The sequence below is a fragment of the Coffea arabica genome, chromosome 6e (assembly GCF_036785885.1).
Source record: "Coffea arabica cultivar ET-39 chromosome 6e, Coffea Arabica ET-39 HiFi, whole genome shotgun sequence".
Classification (NCBI taxonomy): domain Eukaryota; kingdom Viridiplantae; phylum Streptophyta; class Magnoliopsida; order Gentianales; family Rubiaceae; genus Coffea; species Coffea arabica.
The window spans coordinates 17,113,449-17,138,908 of NC_092321.1; the positions used below are offsets into that span (position 1 = coordinate 17,113,449).

Below are 25,460 nucleotides of genomic sequence, written 5' to 3' on the forward strand. Positions count from 1 at the left end.
GTTTTATCAAATGCAGCCTAAATTGAGGATGCTAGTGCCAAACATGTAAGGCGGTTCATGAATTTGCACCAAATTTTTCTTCATTTTTCCCAGCTTAAGGACTAACTAAGACATGTAAACGGGAGAGCGACCCAAGGACGAACTAGCTCAATCAAACATGAACATCTCGGCCCAACTAAGACGGTCCCCTCGAGCTGCTTTGTTGCAAATTTTTCTAGGTTTTCTAGCATTAGAATAAATAAAATAATTGTTGAATAAATCTAATTATTAGAAAATTTGTTAGAATTTTCAAAACTTTGTCGAGATTGTTTAGGAGATTTGTTAACAAGTATTTTTCAGTTAAAATTTTGGCAAGAGATATTTCTGATTGGTTTGTAATCTACCTCTCTATGAAAGGAAAAAATTGACGAATGAAAAGTAAGTTAATTTTTTTTTTTAATAATATTGACTAAGATGTTATTTCTTAGTTTATACCTTAAAAACCAACCCCCCCGTTCGCTCATCTATGTTGACATTTTTGCTCAAAAACACGTCTTACTCCATCACACAACCGCGATCCCCCCAAACGCCCCCCCCCCCCCCCCTCTCTTCCTTCTCAAAAACCAAAAAACCAACCAAACCATAAATAAACACTGATTTGAATTTCATTCTTGAGCCCAAGAGCTGGTAGAAACAATACTTGTTTTGAGCAAGAAGTTCCCAAAATCACAAGCACATACCTAGATAATGTGAAGACGATATTATAATGAGATAGCACAAAAAAAACATAGCAAGTAAACTGTTTATTTTACTTTAACTTACACTATCATACATTCACAAAGCCAACAGCAATTCTACAAGTAATCCAATCTATCCAATTATTTAGTTGGTTGTATTGCTATATATAAAGCCTAGCCTTCGCTTATAAATCCAACCTCACATACGAAGCACTAGACAAAAATGTTCAAAACGAAATTAAGAATCAATTTGACCTTCTGGGAATCTTCTTATCATGACTGGACAGCAGCAGACAACTTCTTCTTCTTTGGTGGTGGGTTGCCACCAGAAATCATCACATAGGCGTAGAAGCACAACATTGCAGCACTGTAGCAAATGAAGAGCAAAATAACCACAATCACCAGAAGTAGCAAAGTTGATGTAGCAGCACCATTGATTAATAAAAAGGCTGTTCAAAGAATAGCTAACATTTGGAAGAAAAGGGATTCATCGTCGTACCTAATTGCAGCATAAAAGCCGGAGGGAAATAGCTTTTGTGTCTGTATCAAACAGCAGCAGCATTTTACGTTGAAGTCCAAATTAACGAATGCAACAAATGAATAACAAACTAAAAAGTTTTTATAATACCAATGAGTATGTCTGAGTGTTCTTCCATATGAGGACTGCAGCAAGCACTGCGATGCATAAACCAATGAAAGAATTAAAGTATAGATAAAGCAATTTCAAACTAGACAAGAAAAAAAAATGCTTCACATCCTCCAAACACAGTATCAATAGCACGCGCGCGTGCACGTTGGGGCCAGGGGGACTAGCATCTTTTGGGTTGTGCGCAAGTTAGAGCAAACTGCTTCTTCTAAAAATAGGAAAAAATCAACTTTTTGGCTTGAATTTTGACAAGCAGCTGTTAACACTTGACTGTTATCAGCCATTCTAAAATACATCGTGGCTCAGAGGTAATGACCAGACATCAAGTTGCCTCATATGAATGCATGCACATAAAGGAGGTAGCTTTAGAATTCCACAACTGTTACAAGCTATCTCTTTTTAAAAGTCAGCCACTGCAAAATAATGTTCAGAATTCTAATGCATAAGGCAAACTTTGAGAAAAAGACACTCTGTCAGGGATAGAAAGTAAGAAACTTTATGACCAAGGATAAAAAATTCATGCCAGAAATAAGCTGATGCAAGCTTCACTATGTTGTATGAAGTCAGAAATGGGAGGCAAATATTGAAGAAACCTTGATAATGAAGATCAAAGCACAGATCAGTGTTGCCAAATAAGAATAATTGTATTACTGTCCACAAGTCCTGTGAAAGACTGAAAAGGAGGAAGTATTCAATGCCAACCTAATTGCCATAACACTATCTACAATTTGTGTTCTATTACAAACTAAATATTTTGCTAAAATGATGCATTTGTTCATGATAGAGTAACTGTAAATAGTCCGGTTATATGATATATCATCTACAAGATAAGACCATCAACAGCATTAGCACCGCAAATACAAAGATCTGTCTGGCTTTCCCTTTTCTCGGCTGTGGCATTAAGTTCCCTAACAACCAATAAGCATGTCTTTCATTTTACTACACAAGTAGCACAAGAAACAACCTGTAAAGCTCACATTATTCCATCAATAACTTACAAAAACCTATTAAGGAAATGCTGGGTTTCATAACATCCGACAAGCTGACCAAACATAAAATCTGTGCAGGATCTTATGCCCACTGCCAGCTTTTTAACATTTTTGACTGAAAAGATTGTATGGTTCCCAAATATACTCTATTTTTATTTTTAGAAGGGCAAAATGCACAAGAACCCTTCTTTCCCACTTACAATAAATTTTTCAACTCATTCTTACTAACTGCAAATCCTCTAGGCATACCCAAAATAAAAAATTTCATTCATGATAAGGAACTAAACATCATTTTTTTGTATTCAACTTGACTATAGTAGATAGACATGATTCTGAACTCTTCACTATAGCAGAATATGCTTTTGTCAAATTTGCACGATAATTGTACATTATTTTAGAATCTAAATAAAATAAATTTATTCTCAAAATTTGTTATACCAATTCTATACTGATAGAGACTTAAAATAACAAATTGCAACAAAAGTTCAGCGCATCTTAGTTTGTTGAAGTAAAAAATAAGTTACATTTGAATAAATTTACATGCCACTGTAAAATCATTTTTGAATTGACACTAATAATTAATAAACCGATTAAAGATTAAAAGGCCAGTACTTTGAATCAAATTTGTATTGACACTAATAAATCAATTCAAGATTAAAAGGCCAGTACTTTGCTTTTAAATGCCCAAGCTTGAGAAGAAAACAATAAACTAACCATTCAAACTTAAAATTCATTAAATCCCATTTCAGAAGAATAAGTACAATAATTGATCGTTAGACAATTTAGAGATTTGCATGGAAAAGAAAAATAATTGATTTAATATAGTCATGCGGTCACGGTGAAAAGATTTGAGAATACGCCATACATATAACTAAGAATTTTCTTGATGAAAAATAAAATTTAAAACATAAGCAACTAGTCCACGCAGAAAAGAAGCAGGAGTTTTTACGAAAAAATGATTTATGCCCAAAAACTACTAGAAGTCTAGGATTTTACTAGAATATAGGAACATGAGCTATTCAGAAATTCTGTATAAATTCATAAATCAGCTCTCAACAAATAAACATATTGCAAGCATAAGGAAGCTGTTAATACACCTTGATTCAAAGAGGAACTACTTAATTTAACTCAGATCAGGATTCTTTGATTACATGGATATTTTAGTCTATTACCTTCAGTTAACTGTTAGAGATTCCTACCCCAATTTCTTCCTATAAGCTAGATTTAGACAGTAGAACCAAATATAACCATAACCGTGTACCAAGGTTCTTAAGAATTAACATGTCCAGCTACTGCCAATGGCCAACATACCTTTCATTTTGAAATGGAATAAACAAAAACATACCCAAAAAAATGAAAAATAAGGAATTAAAAAAAAAAAAAAAAAGGCCAGCACAACATTGGCAGATTTCAAGAGTCAAAAATTGAACTAAATGAATCATAATAGAGAGCCCAAAATTGCCAACAACAAGTTCCAGCAGATCAAAATAGTTTCTTTCATTATAGGCACGCTTCACACTTCAGAAAAATCTAATTATTGTCCAACTCGTTGTAAGCACTTAATTTAGTACATTACACAACGATATTGTGGTAAGAGTCAACTTTCCAAAAAATCACGAAAAAATGGCAAGCTCCAGAGAAATCAATAAGCCAACAGCTTCCTATCAACAACATGAGTGGCAATTTAAACAGTTGAACTGCTAAAGCACCAGCTGGGAAGAATGGGGGGTTTTAGTTTTTCATAATATGGACACTACATAATGTAAAATGAAACATCCAACAACAGAGAAATCAACAAAGGCAGATAGCCTTTTACCACAAAAACAGTTTAGAACACAAAGGACAGTAAACATTTCTAAAAGTTAAGTCAAAAGTAGAAGAAAGTTGCAATATTTTCTCAAGAGAAAAAGCAAACTACAAATAGAAAGATGAGCTAACCATTTTATATCAACAATGCTAACATTTTATATCAACAACGCTAACATTCTAAAGACATTAATAGGCAAAAAGCAATACCTGCTTGACCTAGCATGAAGGGCAGGCTAGATTTCCCTTTTCTCCAGACTGTTAAACTAAGAGTGCTCAAGGCCAGCAGAGGACCTCCAAAGAACACCCCAGTTATAAACGTTGCAGGGTTTCTGGAGAAAATGAAGCCAACAAGGCCCCCACATAAAACAAGTCCACCTGATCAAAGAAACTATCAATAAGCGTCATCTCCTAAATGATTTAAGCATTTCACACCTCCAGTTCATAATTAAACAAGTACAAAGAACCTACACAACCTTCTTTTACAAAGAATCATTAACAGGATTTAACCAAGGTCAATATGTTAGTTAAAACAGTCTGTTATATTTAAAACAGCAGTTCGGAACACTAGCAGTAGAAACTATGAAACTTACCGCACCAAGATAAGGAACAAATCTACCCTTCAAATTCATTTGCAGAAGCAGATAAGCTTATGAACCACACAAAGAGCACTTGACATTGTAATTGAGACCAAATTTTCAGCTTATGATACCTAAAAATGTGCTCATTGAAACTATTCTCTTGCCTAATACAAATTTGAACATCACATGTATCGACAAAACAAATCAGAACAGGTGGAGTTCACCATTGAAAAGATAAGACAAATACTGCATCAATCTGTGGCAAAATGTGGTTGACACCAACACTCAACAATTTAAAGTTGAGAAAAATCCTAGCTATCCACATGGAAAGACCTAGTTTTTTCCATTAAATTCTTTCTTTTACATTCTCCAGTTTTATATACTCTTGTTTAATCCACTAACTGCTTTCTCTCTCAAACATGGCAATACATCCCCCTTGTTAGTGAATGAGATGTGCACATTTCTAGTAGACATCATTCTATGAGAACCAAGCATGCGGAATTTTATTATTTATACTTGACATGATTGAGAGAAAAAGCAACCCTTAGTACTTACAATTTGTGGTGAATTAAGAGATATATTTGCTAAAGCTTCAATCTGTGCAACAAGCTGAAGCTGCGCCATGACCAATTGACATGCTTTAACTTAGTTACAGCTCAAAAAAGTACTTGCACTTTGTCATGACATTCTTTCAATTTTTACACACACTGATTAAAATAAGACACTTTACCATGAATAAAAACTTACCAAAAGGAATTCCTAGACAAAAATCATGAATCTTGGCTGCCCTTATTTGTTGGGTTGCAATAGGTTCTTCTACAGGTTCGCTCTCCCCTTTAATAGCTACAGGTTCTTCAGCAGTAGAATCTACTATCAATGACCTTCCATTATGAGATTTTGGTGCACCGTCTGTGTAACTTAGAGCTGTCTTTATCCCTGAATTGGAAATGTCTGTGGCGCGTTCATCTTTGCTCATAACAACTAGAATCTGAATTACAGAAAATCTGAGATTGATATCATTTTCAAGCAGCCACATAAAAGAAAAATGAATTTTCAATCCACCTTTGCTGCCAAACATTCAACCAAGACTTTCATGTATGTATTTAAGAAACATGATCCTCCAAAACAAATTCACCAAATCCAAAGCTACAAAAAATGATGCTAATTTACTAACACCAATTAGTCAGTGAGTGCAGCATGAAAGCGACTGGAACTCCATGAGAAATAACAAAAAAAGAAAGAAATGATCATGTAACACAAGGATCCATAATACATCATGAGATACAAAAGTACTTAAATGCAGTCGGTAACTCAGAAAGTACAAGCACGAGAACAGCAGTAAAGTTCACATGATTGACGAACAATCTCCTTCTCAAAGCATAGTTGCATGACAAATATTTGGCAACTAGTCAATATTCCTCCGAAGGAATAATCTTTACATGCTTGCACATGCTTGTTTTCATTAGATGAGCAATATACCTAGTGCACCTATCTTGAGGGTTTTCAAAGTGTTTTAACACATGTTCCAGAAGTTGGAAAATATGTTCATAAGATTGTAAGCAAGGCATTCAGTCATCATCATAGAAATGTCCAATGCACATGCAAGATTATCTGCAGAACCCCAAGGATTCACAGATGCAAAATCGGGTCAAGATCTTATCTTAATTCTCAAGTACTTGATATGATGAAAATGTTCCATGGTTTTGATCATATTACTTGAATCAAAATAAAAGTAACCAAAATCATTGGGAGCACAAATGTGAATAAACGGTTGTATTAAAAATTCACTAATTTAACCGTAACCCCTTGTCAGAGTCTAATCCCATTGCCCGCCCAGCATTTGGGTTTCAAGGGTTATTCTTTTGGTTGTTGCCACCCCATCCCCACAGCCTGTATTCACCTCAACATAAACCATAATGTCAAAACCATCTAACTATTTTCTGCAAATCGTCAATTTCTTCCTAGATGGAAAAATGAATACAAACCACTCATGATGATGTCCTACCAATAATCAGTATAAATTTATTACTCCAGCATAGGGAAGGGACATAAAGCTACCATTTTTTTCAACTATCTCCGTTCTGGCATGCAAATTTCTCCCATTTGACCAATGTACTTCAAAAACGGGGACAAGACCAGAGAGGGGCTGGCAGCTAAGAATTTTTAAAAACTCATTTGCCCCCTTATATTAAAAGTTTTATTTGTATTATGAACTTAACGTTAAGAAATTATTCTGATCTTAAGTTCTTGCCCCCAAGCTTGAGAATTTGGTATTCAGCAGAAATATTTTATACATTTTACTTTCGCCCCATAAAAGTTTCAAACACTCTGGTGTAAATGAAGCTAATCAATCCACACACTCTAGTGTTCAAGCTTGTCTGTCTATCTTAAAGAGTTTCAAATTGTTTCAAATTTGACTTATTTATTCATCAAGCTGGAATTCAGATGAACTTTTATCAAGCCAGGCTTGAGTCGAGCTCATTTGACTTTTTTACATATAAATTCCAAATTTATGCTAATCAAGCCAATCTCGAGCAGGATTTGAAATTTCACCAAATACAAAATGTTATTCATGTTTGATTTGAGATCAAATGAGCTCTTAGTAATCCAAGCATGATTAGACAATCAAATAGTTTGGTTCGTCTTCCAGCCCTATTTGCAAGTATAAAATTGATATTAAGTCCGTCTCCTCTAAATTTGTATATTTTCGCCCTCCAAATTGAAATCCTGGTTCCTTCGTTGTTTGAAATCAAGAATAAAAAAGGTGTCAAACGAATTAACACTATTGGAGCACAAAAAAATTGCAAAGAAATCAAATTACCAGTAACTATATATGATGATCCTCACTTCAACAGGAGGTAAAAATCAGAGCTTTGGCAATATTTCATTTTTTTTCTTTAAATTCACTCCAGAAGGCTACCAGTCTACCACTCTAACAATGAAGCCATTATACAGAAGGGGGAAAAATTTGGGTTTTTCTTTTTTTGTTTTTTAATTCAAGTATGAAAGCAAAAACACAAATTTCATTCAAAAAGAACGAAAAGGGAATTAGTGAATTTGCCTTGGACCGAAGGATGGGATTTGATCGGGTTTGAAAGCTGAGTTGCTGACCCCGACTAATGGAGGAGAAGGCTGGCAACTGAGAGATCGCCACCGATGCCATCCTTAACCTTTCCTTCCTTCCTTCCTTCCTTCCCCCGGATTCCTTCCTTTTTTCCCCCTGATTCCTTCCTGTTTTTTTGGCTTCTGGGTTTTTGCCTGTGGGATCTTAGTTCTTCCTGAGAGCAAAAAGGGGGTAAATTGAATTGGAATTCTGGAAGGTGCTGCTAACTGCTGAAAAAATGTGGTCGCTTTTTGACAGTCTGAACTTGAGCTGAATTTTTTATTTTTGGTGGCACGGCCGAATTTTTATAATTTAATCTAATCTAATCTAAAGAGAAGGGAAAGAGGACTCGATGTGAACAGATGCTTCATCGAAAAAAGTCAATCTAAACTGTTACAGTGGCAATTCACGAAAGGCAAGGGTTGAACTTTGAGCTCCCACCCCACCAAGACAGACCAAGACTGAAGGTGACCACCCGGCCAAAGGCCCAGCAGCTCTGAACTTGAGCTGATATGCAAGCAGTCAAAGTCGAGTTACTATTGCTTTTTGCACGCTTGATGTGTACATGATTATAATAATAAAGAAATGAATACTAATATTAATATTTTTGACATTCTATATAAATTCTTCATTGCTAAAAAACCTTAAATTCTTAAATTTTTTTGAACATAATAATTGTTATATTGGTAGTTATAATGCTTAGGATTAATTTTGTTGAAAAGTAAATAGTTAAATTTAAATGCGTTCTTTCAAGAGAATTAGGGGAAAGGGAATGAATTTGGTGATATAGGAGGAGGAGGAGAGATCAAGAGAATACAAGTGACAAATAATTTTTATACAAAATTCCATTTCTCTCCCTTTATAATATTTTGTATGTATATATGCCCTAAAATGTTTATAATTAGTCACTAGATTTTCATAAAAACGATTCAATTGTTTGGATAGTAATTTTTCAAAAAATTTTAGAAAACTTGAAATACATTCTCCAACAAATTTTTTTTTTTTTTATCTCACATACATATTTCTATAAACAAAAAAGTCTTAATTAGTATACCATCTTAAAAAAAAAACAATTTTCAATGTATGTTATGCCTAAACATTATTAATGAAAATATTTTGTGCATGACTTATGGTAGATTGAGCAATTGTACCTAGATAAATTTTGACATAACATTGTTTAATGTATTTTATACCACTATTAAATTTTGTTATTACGGATAGTTTTCTGGGATTTCCCGAGAAATTTTTCCATAAATGATTGCTCATGAAGATTTAAAATCCACCAATTAGATTAGGGTTTAGATCTTCTCCATTATTTTTTTCTCTTCATTTATATATCCATTTTTTATATTGATATAACTAAATTTTTTTCACAATAATCTGTTTGTTTTGATAATTTTATTTCCGCAAGTAAATCAACATATTTAAAAATCAGGCTCATTTGTGAATATAACTATGGGATAATTTCATAAACCACTCCTGAGGTTTCTCACAATTACAAAGAGCTCCTCTCAAATTTTAAAAATTACATATACTCCCCTACTTTTACTGTTTAGTAACAATGTATGTTTAAGAACTTAGATTTTCTTTCAAAAATCCTAAATTGCCCTTTTGTACCATAGTATACTCAATCATTTTCTTCCACACTTTGCATAAATCAAACATATTTAAAAATCAGGCTCGTTTGTGAATATAACTATGGGATAATTTCACAAACCTCTCCTGAGGTTTCTCACAATTACAAAGAGCTCCTCTCAGATTTTAAAAATTATATATACTCTCCTACTTTTACTGTTTAGTAACAATGTATGTTTAAGAACTTAGATTTTCTTTCAAAAATCCTAAATTGCCCTTTTGTGCAAAACTAAGAAAAAAAAACATAGTATACTCAATCATTTTCTTCCACACTTTGCATAAATCAACAAGCCAAATCCCTAATGACCATCCAAACATAAGTTCTAAAATCAAGTAGTCATCCAAAATATTCCAAATTGTATTATACAGTATCAATACTTGCCACGATAAAAAAAAACACACAAAACCCCATTGACAACCAATTTTATATTCACAAATTAAATGCTCAAATACCTTTTCAATATAAACTAATTTGACCTAGAACCACCATTACAACTCTCCTATGCCCTTCAAAATATTAATTTCTCAAAAGTAAAGAATAAATTCTACCTCCAAAATAAAATCATAATAAAAAATTTCTAATCCAATGAAAGAAATCATTATGTAATTATTGACAATTTATAAATTTTTTTTCGTAACAACAAACAAAATATGACAATTTCCATAGCTTTAGTTCTTTTTCCTATTTCAATAATCAATTTCATTATTTATTTCTCTATCACTGCAAGTTTCTTCATTTCCTTCTAGTTTGACAATAATCTACTTTCTTTGTATATTTTGTAATTTTAATTTCAAAACTGAAGATAATAAAAAGAGATTATATTAACTAGAAAATAGACAAGAGATGGAAAAATAAATTTTTTTAGGTTTTGTAAATTTATTGCCTTAAATTTAAAATTGTCTACTGAGTGGAGGACATTATAGATATTTTATTATGGATAATTTTAGAAACCTCCCTTGAGGTTTTTCCTAATCATACCTAGCACCCCTAAAGTTTCTAAAATCACACTTAGCACCCTTAGAATAACAACTTTTGTAACATATCAACCCCTTTAGGTAAAAATTGTATTAAAAATGTATTTAGAAGAGCAAGTTGATTTTTGAAAACTAGAAGATGAAAATAAAAACAAGTTGATTCTTTTTCAGCCTTTTTCATATTTCTTATGTAGGAAAAGGCAAGAAAAAAGAAAAAATATTTATGTTCAATTATGTAAAAATAAAGTAACAAAAATGCCATAAAATTTGGGTACATTTTGGGCCTTTGTTTTGCATATGCAACTGAAGATAGGTTTTGAGGTACTTAGATAATCTAAACATAGAAAATCTATCTTTTTTTTTACTACGATTTTATCTTGTTATCTAGTTTAATCATTAAGAGGTGAGGAAAAAATAGGTTAAAATCATTCATTTGGTGATAAAAGGCTGGGATGTAGTTGAAATAATGATAAAATGCATATTAAATATACCTATAATGGTGTTCAATTATCAAAAACAAAATTTTTCAAAAATTGGTTAACAAACAATATTCAAAAATTTTTATTTCCTTTCTATCCAAAACTTTCGCACAAACCTTATAACAGTCATATGAATCAACAAAAATTATACAATTCAATAGTTATTGTACTTACATCCCCTCAATTTTAATGTAAATATTGCAGTTCTATTTGTTTTTATTTTCATCTTCTAAAATTCAAAAATCAACTTGCAAAAGGGCAAACTTGAAAGAATATTATAGTATCTCTCCTAAATACATTTTTTAATATTAGTTTTACATAACAGGGCTAACATGTTACAATGGTTGTCATTCTAAGGGCGCTAAGTGTGATTTCAGAAACTTGAGGGGTGTTAGGTGTGATTAGAAAAAACCTCAAGGGAGGTTTCTGAAATTATCCCATTTTATTATGTCAAGAGAAATAAGTATAATTTTTTAAACCTGAAGGAAGCCGGGTGAAATTATAAACTTCAAGGGAGGTTTCTGAAATTATCCGTGTAACTATTGTTGATGGGCTGAGCAATGACAGAGGGAAGGGGAAAGTAGAAGAAATCTTAATCCAGTGAGTGGCACTTCATGGTCTGAATTCATTTTGTGGATTTGTTGCTCGACTATATATGACTCAGTTCTTAGGTACATCAAAGCATCCGAGCGGTCTTAAAAGCAATTTATTCTATTTCGAAGCTCAAAAAAAAAAAAAACCTCCTGGTTTACAACGCGAAAGTATATTGCGATATATCTTTACGACAAATTAAAGGTGTGGAATAATTATATCTTCATCACAAATTAGGAGTGTGAGATTTATCAAATAAAAATTCTAAAATTTTTAATTGTGTGTTTCATTCTCAGATTTCCTTTATTGCTTTATATTGCCCCTATATTTGGTATGTAATTACACGTAGTTCCTACTTTGAAAATAAACACATGCTAAATGAAAATAAAGAATCATTTGGGGGAAAAAAAACCATATCCATAAGGTGTGAAATCCATATCCTTGTTTAATCAACTTACACTAGTGTAATTAGGGTAGTCATAATCGCTTCGTACATCGTAATTATTCTCAAAATAGAAGGGAAACCTTGGAAAAATAGAGAATACATGAGCTTTTGCCCTAAAACCAAGCCTTGGACAAGAGTTGGAAAACCTGCAACAAATATACATGAACTCAACACGCACAACTGCACTCTTTTAAGTTGCTGTTGCAGTCACAGTGACTTGAATCATCGTATTGCAGCAATGCAGGACAAAGACGTGTATGTTAAATCACTTCTACTTTCACCTAATCATATTCTATCCAAGTGTAAAAAACTGCCTCAATGTGTTGTGAGCAGTCGTACATCCTAATGGCAGCTAAACAAAATTGCATAAGATGACGAAAGAGAAATATCTGAAGAAAAACACAAATGCTAGGCCTTGGGCCAGAATATCAACCAAACACTTTCAGGGAGTTACGACAGACATAACTGATCCAAAGAAATGTAAAGGTAATATATCAGGTAACAGCCAAATATACATGCAGCTTGGACTTGCTTAACTGCCAAAAAAGAAAGGGAAAAATCATGTCTTCATTGCGGGTCTTACCAGTCCCAAGCCACTTCCACTACCTAGATGCTTGAAATCCTTCGCTTCAAGATGATCTCCATGGCCAGCAAAGCCTGTTCCTCCTTTTCCCAAATTGACCAAATTCCTCTCTTTACAAGGTTTGTTGCAAACCAGACAAACTTTGTCAACAGCAATAAACTTTTCTCCACATTTCTTGCAAAACACATGCCCACAAGAATTCAGAGCCATTAGTGCAACGGTGTTTGTTAGGGTGACCTTGCAGCTAGGACAGATAAAGTTCTTATCAAGAGACTTTGATTTCTTCAATTCACTGGTATCCTCTGTGAAGTAAACTGGGAAGAGTGACTTCAACTTGAGTTTCTCCCTCCCCTCTGGACAAATCGTGCTCATAGATGGAGCTTCTACTTTAACTGGAGCGTCGGGTGTAGCAGAAGGGAGCCAAAAGGCTTTCATGGTACGGAGTGCTTCTTCTTCAAAAGACGTGGTCTTCACACTGTTAGCCCCATGGAAACCATTCTTGTCTCTATTGTAGTTCTTATCACTATATTGGGGTACTGCACCATGGTTCTGTTGATCAAATGCATCAAGCTCTCTAGCCTTTTGCAGCATCAACCTCTCTTCCTCCTCTTCCTTGTCTTGCTTCTGCTGAGCGGAATGGGCTTCTAGCTTTCTGTAAGAAGGAAAAATATCATCAATTTGGATTCCAAAGACACTAATATCAATAAACAACCAAAACTAGAAAACATACAATTATATCCTACTATCATATCTGAGAGTAGTTACTGAAAGTTGCAGTAAAGTGACTTCTAGTTTCTTAAAAATACTTTAGGTGATAACCAGCTGAAACATTTTTGTTTTAAGACAGGTAAGCCAAACACGTGTGCAGCTCAAGTGCCGCACAATTGACTTGAATTCTGGAATTATGTATTTTAAAGCAATTAATTACTCAAACTAAAAAGCTCCCATACTCTTTTAACTTTCACGAACCGTCGAGGCTATGAAACCACATGGTTACTAAGCTCCAAATCTCACTTTAATAGGCATCTAGATGCAAGCACCACAAAGATGCACCAAAACTCAACATATTTGATAATGCAAATACTTTTTGATAATGCAAATACCTTTTCCGTTATCGATTCCAACTCTTCTCCTCTCTCCAAATTCCAATAAGCATCTATGGCAACAATACAATACTTACTTTATCTGGTATAGTACTAATTGTCTATGCCATCAAACAGGAACCAAACCAATTAATTTCTCTTTCTTTTAAAAATACTATTTACTTTGTTTTTAATTCTTTTCACACCTATTTTTAGCCTTTCAGTCACTGCACTCAACTCAACAATCCATAAAGTGTTCCAAACTACAGCAAGAGAATATCAAGTACAGATTGACGGCCCTTGAACAAGAGGAACCCATCTTTCCAGAACAAAGGTAGATGCTTACTGGAATTTTTTTTTTTTTTTGGGGGGAGGGGGGTGGGGGATATATCATGCATTAGTTGATACAGAGAATTGTTGTATTCTGGTGCATTACTATGCATGCGGCTCCAACAAAACCAAGTATTTTTCCTTTGACAAAGCATAAATGTAAGCGCAATTATATGTGGCTTAAGTGTCGCTTAATTGACTTGAATTCCAAAGCCATTCATCTCAAAAAATATACAGGTAACTGTATTCTTTACATGTACACTTTAGCACTCCCATACTTGCCCTACTCTGAAGGAACACCAAAAAGGATTTACCATCTTACGGCAAATTCCACTACACTAGTATAGATATATGCAAGTGCTACATGAACCAGAATAACAAGTAAAATATACAAAAAAAAAAATGCTTCTTCCAGTACATGATCTATACGTGCATAACCTATGTATTTAGAGTGCAAAGCAAAGAATCCGCCTAGTGACAATACAAGCAGAAATCTTTCCAATAACTAACTCAAAACTTAACAAAAGTATCCAAAAATTCTTCCTACTAATCACATATAAGCAAGAACTGAACAAGAAATATAAGTCCATACTTCTTGCTATGGCCAATTGAGCTTTCTGTTTGCTGGTCTAATACTTGATTCAATTAGCAAAAACAGACAAAATTGACTTTTCAATTACGAAATAATGTCTTAAAGGGATGATCGCTTTATGTAACATTTCAAAGTGGTTGACCTAGATTGAGCAAGTCCACCGATAATATGGTACATTAGACATTCAGTCCTTACAGGATATACTTCATAAAAAACCAACTGATGCATTATATGGGCTTTGAGTTGGACTACAACAATTAAACGAGTAATTCATGCCCACTTCACGAACATTAATATCAGCTAGCATGATTACACCTCTAATTTCACACCCATTTCCAACCCAACCAAAAAAAAAAAAAAAACCCAAGATTCACGCAGTTTCAACATAAAGTTGGCAGCAACAACAAACAGAAACAGGCGCGTCATTTCAACATCAATATGTACAAAAGGTAATCTTCAAAGAACAGCAACATTCCATGAGACGAATCAGTGAGACAATAACATCTCGAAAGGGAAAAATACTTACCTTTGGATGTCCTTTTTCTGAGACAAAAGGCATTCAAGAATGCACTCTTTACAAAAAACATGACCTTTTTGACAGCACAAAGGGTCAATAAATGGCTTCAAACAAAGACAACAAGCATCAAACGGCTTGATAGAGTCCCTCCCAAGCCTCTCCTTTTGAGTTCCATAGCCAAGCTTTCGCTTCTCGTCGTATGTAAAGAAGGCAAGATCATTGTTGTTCTTCGAGTGTCTTTGCGGCATCTTCTAAACCCTAGCTGAATTAAGGAGAAATTTCGAAAACCCACACGGAAAAAAACAATAATACAACGTAAGAAATACTTCTAAACCTCGTATTAGAAGCATTAAATTGACCACAAAATTGTTCAACTCAGACCACCCGGAGAATAAGGTCAGGGCGTGGATTTACCTCACCGTTGGCTGCCGGAAAATTTGAAAAAGTTCTGCTGGGAAGTTAAGAGTCGGAGACCTTCAGATGTTAAGATGCAAATCTGGGATTCCTCCGTCTTCGGAAGCTAATCCTTAATGGATCCGAAATTAGGAAATTAGGGAATGGAGCGAGGGCGTAGATTTTTAGTAGACCCGAGCTTCTTGGTAACGGGTCGGGTCCTATACTATTAAATTGAGTCCCACCCTATTTTGTTTGTTTTGAGCCTAGGCAGACTACGTCCAACGGGTCAAGGCCCAAAACCAGGTCGAGATCCTTTATTATTATTATTATTATTATTAAGAAAATGTTGTTTGCACTCTCATTTTGTTAATCATACTTTCACTATTATTTTAATATTATAGTTTGAATTTGTTTTAATCATACAATTTGCATTATTAGATTATATGATAAAAGTATAAAACAAATAATAAGAGTGCAAATAGCAAAAAATGAAGTGCAAATAGCATTTTCTATTATTATTATTATTATTATTATTATTATTTATTTTGCTATTTTCTTTTTGGATCTATCTAACGAGTGCTTACTAGACACTCGTTAAAATGGATTTCAAGTGTTCATATTTTGAAAAGTAATTAGGAAAGCATATAAATCAATATGGGGTAATGATTATTAGTATGCGAATTCATATGATAGGTTATATATGATTTAGGTATACCTAGAAAAAACCTTGTTCCCTTCAACAACAGTTTTCTAAATTCTACAAGCAACTTTTACCAAAATCTTTTTATTTTTTCGAATTACCATTTTAACTCTCGCATACTAATTACAATTTAGCTATTGAGTGCTTTTTTTTTTTTTGTGATATAGCAGGGAAAGGGGAACCTAGAGAGGTCAAAGGGGAACCAATAAGCCAACACCGATCCAGTTGTGATATACTAAGGGGAGGGGCATCTAAAGAGGTACAATGCAATTGTGATATACTAAAAGGAGAGGAATCTAAAGAGGTCAAAGTGGAATCTGATGAGCCAACACTGATCCAAATGGTTGGCTAAATTTTCAGGAAAATCTGAATATAAGAGCCAATCCCTTGACCTATACTTAAGTAGAGTTTTAAAACTCTATTGGTGGTCAACTACACTAGGATATTGAGTGCTTAAGGCACCCATTAAAAGGGTTTCAGATATTAGTTTTTTTTTTTTTGCAAAACTTTTCTAAATTATACGAACAACTTTTGCCAACATCTTTTTATTTTTTCTAATTACCATTCTTAACTTAAGCATAATAATTAGAGTTTGGCTAGTGCCTAAGGCGCTCATTAAAAGGTGTATAAGATAAGGGGAAGGGATAGATTGAGAGAGTATAAGTGAAAGGTTTGGAATTCGAATTCTTTTATTTATATTTTAAAAAATTTTAAAAAGGCACTTATTAAAGGGATTTTGGATATTAGTTTTTTTTTGGAAAAAAAATGTATTTAATTAAAAAAATTGTCTAAATCCTTTTACTATATAAGAATGAGTTTAGATTTTGAATTTCAACCGCAAGGGTGGGGCTTTTTTAGAAATGTGAGAGTGTTTGAAGTGCAATTAGAGTATTGAATATGAGTCATTATAACTAATTTAGTTTTGTTGTAATTACTTGGATGTCCTTTTAAACATATAAAGCTAGGGGTAAGTTTGATATGTGACCGTATTTGATATCTGATTAAATATTGGGTACAACTGAATTCATCTTGTATTTTAGTGAAATTACATAAAAGCCCTTCTAATCATTTAATTGTATTAACATCTAAGTCTTTTAATTTCTTAAAGCCTTTCTCATCAATTATTTGCAAAGTTATGATATATAGATGTTAAGACACAATTAATGTCAATTAGTAGAGAAGTCCGGTTCCTCAGCCGTTACCATAGTAACCCCCATCTATTCAAATTCATTTCATTTACTTATAGGTTTTGTTCCACCACAATCATGCAGCATATTGAATTCGGATGTTGCTATATTAGCTACTCCTCTTCTCCATTTTACAACACCTTTTTTAATAGGTATGTTTTCTTTAATCAATCTACTTTTTGATTGTAAAAAATCTGTAATATTGCAAGTTGTATGTGCAATAATTTTTTAGTATTTTAATTCAATTGTCCATGTTAGACAAGCTTGATAAAGAAGAGACCACATTTGTTAATTGTTATTTATGGTTTAAAATAAGTTTATCATTATAAATTTTCCCATTTATAGATTGCTTCTACTTCTTTTGTTGTTTTAACTATTAGTTAGGCTAATTTTCAAATCGTTTGCTACTTTATTGACTATTCCATTTAGATAATTTTTCATTTCATCTGATTTGCCAATATGTTTAACTATCTACTTAAAACTATTTGGCTACAAATCTAAAGCATGTACCTAATTACTTTTAATTGTTTTTTCTTGAATTGAGTGGATTAAGATGCTTTAGTACTTTTTTGAGGTAATTATTCCTCTAAATTAGCATGTTAGTTGTTGTATATCTTTGCAACTAACACAAAACTGATATTTCGTGATTGTAACCCCTATCGAGAAGGAGATGCTTTGCTATATGTCCTAAATCATATAATAAATTATAATTAATTGCTTGCTCAATGCGAAGACCTTGTGATGATATATGTCCTTGGAATCAATATAAATTCAAGAATTTGGCTTGCAAGAACCGAAATTTCACTAGCAATGATTTCTTCAAGTATGCTAATTGTTCAAATCTCACTTATATGACAAGATAATGCGGTGGATTGCTCTCATATCAAGATCAAATTCAAACTAAATAACAAATTTTAATATCCCTAAGATGCATGAGTAGATATAAATAGGTCTTTTATTATACTAGGTTAGATGCAAAGTAGTTAATCGTATCTTATAATTATGTTTTATTACATATTATATTTTTTAACTCAATATATAACTTATGATTTTTTTATTTATAATATCACATAATAAAATTGTTATACTTCAATTCTTATACTAGAAAATGTCAAATAATAATTATTAACCATCTTTAATTATAGACACTAAACTCCCACGTGTTGCGTGGGCTTTTCCCCCTAGTATAAAGCATGCATTTAAGTTAAGTGTAATTTAGATACGTTAATGAATACTATAACTCTTGTTTGGATTGCAGTTTTTTAAGAAAATTTTTTTATATTATTTATGAATATATTTTGTAGTCACCTTTTTACCTCCTCACGTGCATCAAATCAAATGGTTACACTACTTTATTTCTAAAAAAAACCTCTAAAGATTGGCTATCCAAACCGGACGAAAAACAGGGCAAAAAAAAGAAGAAGCTAGAATTGACAAAACACAAATAGAAATCCCATTTCAGCGGGCCCGCGCGAGGCAGAGGTCGGAAGCAAATAACGCCGCTTTCTTCCCTCCTCGGCCAACACTTCCCTAACCAAAACTTCGCCATTGGAATTCTTCAGACAAAAACTTTAATACTACTACAGACTACAGAGTATTCAGAATTTCAGTGAAGTGTTCAGAATTTCTGTGTTCCCCAAAAATGGTGCCTTTGGCGCCTCAAAATTTTCAAAAATTTCTCCGACTCGGTGCTTTCTCTGCTTCTCGGCTTTTCTCAACACTCCCCTTGTTCAATTATCAGGTACCCTCTCTCCCCCCAACTTGACAAAACCCTATTGTTGTTTGGTTAAAAAAAAAATCTTTATATAACTTCAGTGTATTCTTTTTTCTTTCGTTTATGGAATTTTAAATTTTGTATATTTAACAGAATGGGTTTTCCTGGAGACAAGTGATAGATAGTCGGCACTTCTCTTCAGCAGGTAATTTTTAGTTGGTTCATTTAGCTATTTTATTATTTGTTATTATGGTTTAATGTTTGTCAGAAAAATGCTACCTTCAGTAGCGAATGAAGTTTTATCGTTTTGCTGTTTTAATTCATGGGTGATGGGTTTGAGGTATTATCTGTTTTTATTAGGTGGGTTTTTGTCGTAAATTTTGATTCTTTGTTTTGTGGTGTCATTTGATAAAGCGGAGAGGTAAGCAATTAGCAACTTTTAATTTCGTTTTGCCTAAAATATCAATAACTATTTTATTTTTTGTTTACAGAGCTTTTGAGTTGTTGAATGATTAGACTGGTATTTCCCACGAACGACTCATGAGAATTAATGAAAACTATTACGAATTTATGAAGTGAAAGGAAGATATTTGGGGTTTAGACAGGGGTAATGGAAAGAAGAGGTCTAGGAAATTATTGCTTGTATTTTCTGGCCAATAGTCCTCTTTTCCGCGTAGGAAGAAGGATTCATGCAAATAATAGTTTAATTTTCTTGGTTAAGTAAGATAATAACTATTAATTACATGTTAATAACAACACATTGTAACTCTAACTTGTCCAAACCAGCAGACAGTGCTTTATTTATTCTTTGTGCCATCATTACTTCTCATGGATAGGAATTTCCCTAGTAGGCCATATCCAACATATGCATTTGCTTCAAGGAAGTAGTCGTTATTTAAGTATATTTTTTGGGCAGGATAAGAAAGGTGCATCCTGTTTCGTGTGATTAATTTCAGTGATAAAGTTTCTCAAAATTTTACTTCAAGCTCCCAACGACATTATTATTATTATTATTATTTTGTTCTTTTCTTTCAACATTCTGCACTTAATGTTGAACTTCATCCAGTTGGCTAACATTAAGTTTGATCTTCACTTAAAACTAAAGGCTGAAGCTTTGGTTCTTTTTGCCAAAAACTTGGAAGTTTCATGGTGTTAGGATATTGTGATTGTTTGGTCAAAATAAGATGTAACTGTGTAGTGATATAGTCTGATGTGATTTGTGGATTAATTTCTTTCTTCTTTCAGCTGAAGCTCCAGAATTTGAGTTTGATGACATCCCTAATGATGCCAAGGCAACAGAGAAAGATGCTGCTTTACGTGTAGCTCTATCACAGCTTGCTGGTGAATTTGGGAAGGAATCAATGCTGTCTTTGCAGCGCTTCTTTCGCTCTAGGCGTGCACCAGTGATTCCTACAGGCTCACTGAGGCTTGACCTAGCCCTTGGGATTGGTGGGCTACCAAAGGTGAGCTACTGGTAAAGTTAGCTGCATATTGTTAATGTTTGTCCTCAATCTGCTATGTTGAAAATTAAAGATGGTGGTAATTTTTGCACTAGAAAAGCAACCATTGAATTTACACTTACCCTATAAGAAGAATGAGTTCCCTCCTTTTGGAATAGGTTTATTTTCTGATGCAGTGAAGACAGGTTTACTCTTCTCTGTTGTGCTAAATTACCTTCTTTGCATGCAGTATTGGCTTGGGAAGAGTAACTGAGATATATAGTTGGAGGAGCGAATATCAAGGAGATAATAGCTACTTTTTTTGTGAAACAAACATAACTTATTGACTGAAAGTATCTATTATCACCTTGACTACTTTAAGATTTTCATGGTAGTTTTACTTTGGAAATTGCAGCTGTTTGTTTTGTGGTGTTTTTTAGTTTTTTCAAAATCTGATGAATTTTCCTGATGATATTTAAAGTTGTTTATCTACTATAAGAAACAAATATGATTAAAACTAACTTGAATCATTCTCTGCAGGGAAGGATTGTTGAGATTTTTGGGCAAGAAGCATCTGGGAAGACAACGCTTGCACTTCATGTTATTAAGGAGGCTCAAAAGCTAGGAGGTGCTCCTTTGTTTATTAACTTCATTATGAGGTTTTGAAAGGATTATGCATGTGTATGTCTTTGTTGCTCCAGAGTATATTAAGAGTCCTACTGTCCTGCTTGTTACTGAACTTTGGCTGCTTCTGCTGGCTGGCTACATCTTATAGTCTGTTGACATGTCACTTGTGGATTGTGGTGAGCCATATGAAGTTGTCCATGTGACTAACTTAAATTCTCCTTGGTGCTTGGAAGGGCTTGAATTTTGAGGCTTAGATTAGTCAGTTGGAGACTGCTCAACTTATTTGACTTTGGACTTTTTGGTGGGGCTTGGTATTCTCAGATGGTTGTTTGTTTCTCATTTTGCCTATTGAGGAAACTACAATAGTTGGAGTTCTATGCTGACTAGTGATTTGCTTTTGGGGATCTTACTCTAATTATTAGGATATTTTCTTTTGTCTTACTGATGGATTATTCCTTTTTGCCTTTATAGAAGTGCTTTAGCTAATTATTTGACCAGAGTTGGAATAGGACAAATGCCAGTACTGTCATAGGAAAGTGTGCTTTAGATACTGTCAGCTTAATTATTTGCCTATTCTTCTCTTTGTAGTGTGTTAACCTCTTATTATGGTTAGTGGCTTATGATTTTCAGTGCATCAGAAAAGTTTTGAAGTTTCACTATGGCTTACTATCACTCATTAAGCTGCAACACTTCTTACAGGTTTTGTCCCATTTTAAGTGCAAGTTACTGATAGCCATTTACCCTTTTTAGTGATTGATGATCATAATCTTTGAGCAAGCAAACAAAGGTTCCATTTTTCCTGTTGCTTACTTCAACATGGAATTGACATTCCTTTTGGAGTCACTCCATCTGCTACAGTTCTTAATTAAACAAATGAAAGATTTGTGTAATTTGAAAGGCTGCAATGGTTTTGATAATCCTTTGTTGTCATGAAGTTTTGTTCATGATACTGAATTATCTTTCTAACAGGTTATTGTGCATATCTGGATGTGGAAAATGCAATGAATCCTTCCCTTGCTGAATCTATCGGTGTAAATATAGATAATCTCCTCATTTCACAACCAGATTCTGCAGAGAATTTGCTCAGTATGGTTGATACACTGACAAAAAGCAGGTCTATAGCTGTGGTTGTTGTTGACAGCGTAAGTTTTTCTAAAATCCGAAAGAAATATACAAGAACATTCTCAGAAGGAAAATGTTATGATGCCAGAGATTAGTTTAGGAAAGATTGAGTGTGCTTTAAGGAATATATGTTTTACAGATATCTTGAGATTGTACTGTTAATAGAAACTGTGCCTCTAACTGAGTTATTGTAGATTTCCTTGTGCATTCTTGGAGTACAAATGATAAAGCTTGTGTTCTAACATTGAGGGAGAGATGGTGTTGAGCTTACTTTACCATTATGACTAATAAGTTAAAAAAAGGTTATTTTATTGTGCTTTTACGGATTATTTGTTGTCTTTTTGTCATGTTGATGCTTCTTCCTATGTAACTGGAGTTTCCGTTATGTTGGGACTTCAAGGTAGTTCAAAGTTTACCTGGAACCTATGACCCTCTCAAAATGATAATTTTTTTTTAACTTCTGTAAATTATGTCAGATTGCCTTTGAGTTATACTTGGTCATTTTGCAAAGTTTTCCATATGTATGGAAGGATAGATGTAGTTGTACTTCTATTTCATAGAAGCACAACATATCTTTCTATTTGTAATATAGATCTTGTTCTTTTATTCCCACATCAAGGCTAGGATTTTGCTCTGCAAATTGATTTTCTGGAGATTTCGTCTGTTCCTTGCAAGTTAACATGCTACCTGCAGTTTGGTTATGCTTTTCCTCTTTGGTCAGCCTTGACTCATATATGTGCTTTGCATAATGTGTTTTCTTGTTTAATTTTGTAGGTGGCCGCTCTTATTCCACAACTTGAAATTGACAATGTGGAGGTTGGCTCCACTAAAGACATACAATCTCAAATAATGACGCAAGCACTAAGAAAAATTCGTTATTCATTGTCCAATTCTCATACTCTTATCATATTTGTTAATCAGGTTTGGGCTGCATTAGAATTTTTTGAGCGTTACATATTATGTTGCATGACAGCTGGGTTTACCATCTATGAATCTTCCCTGTCCAGGTGCGAGCAAATCTGAAGTCAGCCCAAGGAAATCGCCCAGCAGATCAGGTAACTTGTGGTGGGAATGCTTTACCATTTTATGCTGCTGTGCGTATGAAACTATTCAGGAAAGCTTTGCTAAAGACTCAGGATAAGGTAAATTTTCCATGCCAGACCTTCCACCATCTAATGGTGTTTTAACTTGAAGAAGAATGTTATCTGAGATTCTGATTGTGGTATTTAACATTATCTCTTGAATCATATGCATGTTTGCGAGAACAGTTTAGAATGTTTTCTGTACTTAAAATTGGTGTTGCTACTGCAAGAAAGAAGGCTTTTCTAATATCTCATTCAAATTAATTCTTAAATTTCAATTGTTAGTCTTTCATTTGCCATTATAGTTTTTCTTGTAACTTGATTAATATTTACAAGCTGAAGAGAACTTGTTTGAGGTTTGTCATTTGCTTGGCACATGTCCACACTGTTTAGTTCAAAAGCTCTGTTAAGTTTCATGTTTTCAGCTGCTCTGAAAAACTCTTACTTAATCTGCAGATGGGATATTTGTCTTGATCTTAACTGGTCGAATGCTGTATTGTTCTGTAGTTACTGGAGAATTTTCATCAAATGACCTTTTAGATTTTTCTTGGGACCATTGCGTCCCTTTAATTTTCTCTGAATGAACAACTTTTTAACACATGCACACAAGGAATAGGGGTCCAAGTGGATGAATAGTTATATGTATAATTTGGTGTTGTTAAGAGTTGCTATAAAGTTTATGAATGAAAATAACACCATAGGTTCAAGGCTATTTTTATCCAGGCCAGGAATAGGAACTATTTGCTGTAAAATGCCTTTAGAGTACGGTTCATTTTCTTCTGCCTTCTTAGGACGAAAATTTCTGAATAACTATCTCTGAGCTGCGTTACCCGTACAAACCTTAAATGCAGATGAGAATGGTCTATTTCTTTGTTGATTTCTGTTCTTTTTGCGATTGAGATCCTTCAAGGAGCTTTACATTCTCATGAGTTTTTACGCTGCTCAGGCTACTGGTCTTGGGATCTGTGTGAAAGTAATTAAGAATAAACTGGCACCTGCAATGACAAACGCTGAGCTGACAATAAAATTCGGGCAAGGTATCTGCTGTGAGTCTGAGATTTTGGAATTGGCTTGTGAGCATGGAATTATTTTGAACGAAGGTGGCAGCTATTTTATAGAAGGTAAAACTTTGAACACCAAAGAGGAAGCTGAAGATTTTCTTACTGCAAATTCTAGTGTTTTGGATCACATAGTTAAGAATTTGAGGTGTCAATTATTTGAGAGGAAATCAAAGCCAGAGTAGATCCTGTCACACTTTTATTGGCATCAAGCGTTCAACAGCTCGGGAACCTGGCTAATCTCCCGAAATATTTAACTGTGCACTAAAAATGTAATTCGTTGCAGAAACATGACTAAGCAGCACATCAAGAATCAAGCATCCGCAAGGGCTCAATTTTTTTTTGGAACACATTTGACTTTCGTTTCTGCAGAATGCAAAATTCTTCTATCCTTGATGCAGAGTTGAAAGAGCGAAGGGCAGCTCAAGCGTTTGGTCTGATTGTGTGATATGGTGATTACCGGATGAACTAAATCGAAAGGATCTTGATCCGTTAGAATTTGTTGCATCAAGATTGAAGACAATTTAGCAAGGTGGAATATGGTGGTGAAACAGTTAGTTCTCCTGTATTTTAATATTGGCTGGGATTTTTTAGCGTTTCCTGCAAAGTTCAATGCTATCAATCAGCCATAAGATTTTTACAGAGTCAAGGAAATAGCTTCTATGTATTATACGTTTTGGTTCTCTATTTTTCCATTTTTACTAGAAATTTTAGGTAATTATGTGGTACTGATCTGATGTTGTTTCTTGACCCCGTACTTGCCTTGTACCATCAACAAGTACAATAGCATAGTGATAATTTTTTCTATTTTAACTTAATGAGAGTGCTAGCTGCCAGCATGTTTTTTTTTTTTCCTTGTTTTAATCCTTGTGTAAGAAATTGTCAAAGATAATCTAATGTTGTTTTGAAATGTTTGAGTTTCCCAGTTATATTCTTTGTCTGATCTTCCTTCGTGATCTTTTTTTCGAAGTTTCAACTTTCTTATTTATGGTATTTCATGACAATGCTAGTAATATTGAACTGCTTTTGCTTCTTTTTTTGGCATGAAAATATTGGTGATGAAAA

General features: G+C 33.8%; 3 protein-coding genes across 6 annotated transcripts; 1 reads left to right on the forward strand and 2 right to left on the reverse strand.

Annotated features, from left to right (window-relative positions):
* Window positions 1–767: 767 nt before the first annotated feature.
* LOC113694099 (protein FATTY ACID EXPORT 1, chloroplastic-like) lies at window positions 768–8,345 on the reverse strand. Its single transcript, XM_072055487.1, has 6 exons — window positions 7,800–8,345; window positions 5,486–5,726; window positions 4,368–4,535; window positions 1,345–1,391; window positions 1,216–1,256; window positions 768–1,083 (listed from the first exon to the last, which is right to left on the reverse strand). The coding sequence occupies exons 1-6, from the start codon at window positions 7,899–7,901 to the stop codon at window positions 990–992; spliced, it is 693 nt and encodes a 230-aa protein (XP_071911588.1). The 5' UTR covers window positions 7,902–8,345; the 3' UTR covers window positions 768–989.
* Window positions 8,346–12,356: 4,011 nt separating this feature from the next.
* Window positions 12,357–15,656, reverse strand: LOC113697308 (E3 ubiquitin-protein ligase CSU1-like). 2 transcript variants are annotated; one of them, XM_072055488.1, is made up of 3 exons: window positions 15,490–15,656; window positions 15,080–15,332; window positions 12,357–13,201 (listed from the first exon to the last, which is right to left on the reverse strand). In XM_072055488.1, the coding sequence occupies exons 2-3, from the start codon at window positions 15,316–15,318 to the stop codon at window positions 12,526–12,528; spliced, it is 915 nt and encodes a 304-aa protein (XP_071911589.1). In that variant the 5' UTR covers window positions 15,319–15,332; window positions 15,490–15,656; the 3' UTR covers window positions 12,357–12,525. The 2 variants fall into 2 exon arrangements, with proteins under 2 accessions (XP_071911589.1, XP_027072684.1); XM_027216883.2 differs by having other exon boundaries at window positions 15,485–15,649.
* A 3,101-nt stretch (window positions 15,657–18,757) lies between these two features.
* LOC113694857 (DNA repair protein recA homolog 2, mitochondrial-like) lies at window positions 18,758–25,049 on the forward strand. Of its 3 annotated transcripts, none has more exons than XM_027213756.2 (9): window positions 18,758–19,094; window positions 19,221–19,272; window positions 20,313–20,530; window positions 21,047–21,134; window positions 22,103–22,275; window positions 23,030–23,176; window positions 23,263–23,397; window positions 24,284–24,458; window positions 24,682–25,049. In XM_027213756.2, the coding sequence occupies exons 1-9, from the start codon at window positions 18,996–18,998 to the stop codon at window positions 24,687–24,689; spliced, it is 1,095 nt and encodes a 364-aa protein (XP_027069557.1). In that variant the 5' UTR covers window positions 18,758–18,995; the 3' UTR covers window positions 24,690–25,049. The 3 variants fall into 3 exon arrangements, with proteins under 3 accessions (XP_027069557.1, XP_071911590.1, XP_027069556.1); XM_072055489.1 differs by having other exon boundaries at window positions 24,797–25,049; XM_027213755.2 differs by having other exon boundaries at window positions 24,284–24,776.
* Window positions 25,050–25,460: the final 411 nt, after the last annotated feature.

Excerpts from the sequence above, each read along its gene's own strand:
- LOC113694099 (XM_072055487.1), bottom strand. The coding sequence starts at position 7,901 with ATGGCATCGGTGGCGATCTCTCAGTTGCCAGCCTTCTCCTCCATTAGT. Across the intron at positions 1,257-1,344 it reads ACACTCAGACATACTCATTG|ACACAAAAGCTATTTCCCTC; the intron begins GTATTATAAAAA and ends TGTTTGATACAG. Across the intron at positions 1,084-1,215 it reads GGCTTTTATGCTGCAATTAG|TGCTGCAATGTTGTGCTTCT; the intron begins GTACGACGATGA and ends CATTTGCTACAG.
- LOC113697308 (XM_072055488.1), bottom strand. The coding sequence starts at position 15,318 with ATGCCGCAAAGACACTCGAAGAACAACAATGATCTTGCCTTCTTTACA. Across the intron at positions 13,202-15,079 it reads CAGAAAAAGGACATCCAAAG|AAAGCTAGAAGCCCATTCCG; the intron begins GTAAGTATTTTT and ends TCCTTCTTACAG.
- LOC113694857 (XM_027213755.2), top strand. The coding sequence starts at position 18,996 with ATGGTGCCTTTGGCGCCTCAAAATTTTCAAAAATTTCTCCGACTCGGT. Across the intron at positions 19,095-19,220 it reads TCCCCTTGTTCAATTATCAG|AATGGGTTTTCCTGGAGACA; the intron begins GTACCCTCTCTC and ends TATATTTAACAG. Across the intron at positions 22,276-23,029 it reads CTGTGGTTGTTGTTGACAGC|GTGGCCGCTCTTATTCCACA; the intron begins GTAAGTTTTTCT and ends TTAATTTTGTAG.